This window comes from Octopus bimaculoides, chromosome 26, assembly GCF_001194135.2.
Source record: "Octopus bimaculoides isolate UCB-OBI-ISO-001 chromosome 26, ASM119413v2, whole genome shotgun sequence".
In the NCBI taxonomy this organism is placed as follows: domain Eukaryota; kingdom Metazoa; phylum Mollusca; class Cephalopoda; order Octopoda; family Octopodidae; genus Octopus; species Octopus bimaculoides.
In genome coordinates, this window is record NC_069006.1 from 12,735,000 (window position 1) to 12,737,976 (window position 2,977).

At 36.2% G+C, this 2,977-nt stretch overlaps 1 protein-coding gene across 3 annotated transcripts in view; it reads left to right on the forward strand.

Moving 5' to 3' along the window:
• LOC106880530 (uncharacterized) overlaps window positions 1-2,977 on the forward strand; it is a 164,572-nt gene that overhangs the window by 154,590 nt on the left and 7,005 nt on the right. For all 3 annotated transcript variants that reach the window (XM_014930507.2, XM_014930506.2, XM_014930508.2), the window contains one exon: window positions 227-408. In XM_014930507.2, the coding sequence (XP_014785993.1) occupies window positions 227-408 (182 nt within the window). The remainder of the gene's footprint in view (window positions 1-226; window positions 409-2,977) is intronic.

Sequence of the window (2,977 nt, forward strand, 5' to 3'; positions counted from 1 at the left end):
TGCCGGATGTGTGTGTGACGCAAGCTGCCGGATATGCATGTGACACAAGCTGCCGGATGTGTGTGTGACGCAAGCTGCCGGATGTGTGTAATATAGCTGCCAGATGTAAGTAGGAACCCTGTCCACATAGTCATTGCTACACTCTAATTTTAGAGTTGCTTCATAGCTTGATTGACACCACCATTATTGTTACTGTGTTGCTTTTTCTCTCCTCTCTCTCTCTCAGTAGTGGAAGTCATGATCAAACACCATGTAGATATCCTGCTAGCAATCCTATCTCTTGCTCCTACAATATTGCAACAGCCATTGATCCCACCTACAAGCGAAGGCAACACGAAATTCACGCTGCCGATGAAACAGAACCCAAAATCTCTCTAATGTTGTCTCGTTCACTACCTTTACATGCAGGTGAGTACCACTGCTAGTTTACCTGTGGGCAGGTGGGTGGATTTAACCTACAAAAAAAATAAATAATCCACCGCTTCATCCTTTTGCAACTGATTCTTTTAGCCAAACCACATCTGTCGATCAGACACTTCCCGTATCTGATTGTCACTGCATTCAATTAGCTTTTTTTTTCTAGTTTATTTTTCTGCTTACAAATGACCAGTTATAATTGATCTGTGACGTATAATGAGTTTCCAAATTAGGGTTCGCAGTATCAAACAAATCTTTCAATATACACCTTTTATAACCTTTTTATGTATCCTCTCTGGTGATGGTCACTCTGAAAACTCTGGACCCTCTACAATTATATAGTATATCATCTATCTACATATATTATATCTATATTCATATAGTATATCAACTTGTTTCACATAGTTTATCATCTGGCTTGTCAAAAGCACATATACTAACATTGGTGGTATCAAAAAATCTTTCAAACACATCTTATAACCTAGTTTTTGTATTGATTCTCTTTGGTGATGGTCATTCTGAAAGCTTTGCACCTTCTACATTCACATCGTATGTAATCTAGCTTCACATATATCTCTATTCATATAGTATATCAGCTTACTTCTCATAGAATATCTAATTCTCATAATATATCCTCTTGCTTTACATAGTATATCTATATTGATTTTAACTTTTGGCACAAGACCAGCAATTGGGGGGTGGGATAAGTCGATTACATTGAGCTCAACTGATATTTATTTTATCAACCCCAAGAAGGTGAAAGGTAAAGTCGACCTTTGTGGAATTCGAATTCAGAACATGAAGATGGAAGATCCAGGGGGTGCACTGAAGAAAAGTGGGGGTGATAAAGGGGTGGCCAAAAGAGGGTGATGGGTGTAAAAACAAAATAATGGTTGAGTTCTATTTGTGAAATACAGTTGTTTTGAATTTGAAGCAGGAAGTGGTCTGTGTTTGTGGTGGTGAGTGGGTGTTAGGAATGTGATCTGGATGCCAAGGGGACGGCTACCCCAAAAACGTTTGGGAACCATAACTCTAGATCATAATAGACCACCATCATAATCTATGTCATGACAGACCACCATCATAATCTATGTTATAACAGCCATCATCATAGTCTATATCATAATAGATCGCCATCATTTTCTAGATCATAGCTGACTACCATAATCCATAACAACCACCATTAATTTTTATCATAATAGACCTCTATCATAGTCTATACAGACTCCCATCATAGTCTATATCATAGCAGACTCCCATCATAGACTATATCGTAGCAGACTCTCATCATAACATATATAACAGACCACCCTCATCTAATTAATACAGACCATCATTGTCTATATCTTAAGACTTCCATCCTACTCTGAATTCATCTGTCTCTACCATATAAATAGTCCATCACCATGTTCCATAAGGTTGTGGAGATGATAAACAAAACCTTCAACTCACCAATTTAAGGTACCACTGACTCTGATCCCATCTATTTGTATATTAACTAATCATTTCTTGTTCCGATATAAAGCCTGCAAAAATCCATGCCCAGACATTGGGCCATTTTTTGTCATCCTGACCTGTTTTGCATAACCACACCTCCTCCGACTTTGTTTCTTTACAGCAGTGGTTCTCAACCAGGTTCCATGCAACAAAACAGTAAATTGGGGATCTACAAAAGTATTTTAAGGGCTCCTGAAAAAAATTTGCTTTAGATGTATGTATTGATTTGTATTGCAAGAGACACGCTAGGCTCCTTTCTCTAATTTTACATAATTCAAGGGACACGAGTTAATGTGTGAAAAACAAAATAGGAATTTTGAGAGAAGTTTCTATAAAACTAGATTTTAAACATTGAATGACTGCAGGAGCCCAGTAGAATAAAATAGTAATCAAAGGAGTTCATAGATGAAAAATGGTTGAGAATAACCAATATTGGATGTTAAGTGGTGGTAAGGGACAACCTCTCCCCCATAAATCCTAAAAGTTCCACTTTTTTCAATTTTTTTAAAAATTAGAGTTTATAATATGAACCGTTTGAATTTTTCGCTTAAATTCCAGCAATGGAGCACCCTTGGGTGCATCATCATTCCATTAAATGTGTTCAGGGGTAGGAAAATATTAAAGAACATCAATGTGTGTCAGAGTGACAAAGAAACAAGGAAGGTATCAGGTGGTTGTGAGATGTGCTAAAAGCAACAGCTAAATCGCCCTTAAATCACAAACTTTTTTTTTTTTTTTTTTTCATAATCATATGAATTCCTGTGTGTAGAGCACAAATTTCCAAAACTTTGCTGAATATTCCAAAAACTAAAAAAATTATGAGGGGTTATATGGAGTGCTTAAACCAGAATTCAGCTCATGCATTTATATGAATGTTTAAGTTTTTGTACAAAATACATAATAATCGTAATATTTAAAGGAAGTTTTTTTTTTTTTAAAGTTGTTAACTATTTAGGAAACAGAATGTCACAAACCTTTGGGGAAGAAGTCTTTGTATAGTGTTTTGTGTGTAAATGCTTTCGTTGAACGACGACAGTGTTTACACACAAAGTATACATTATAC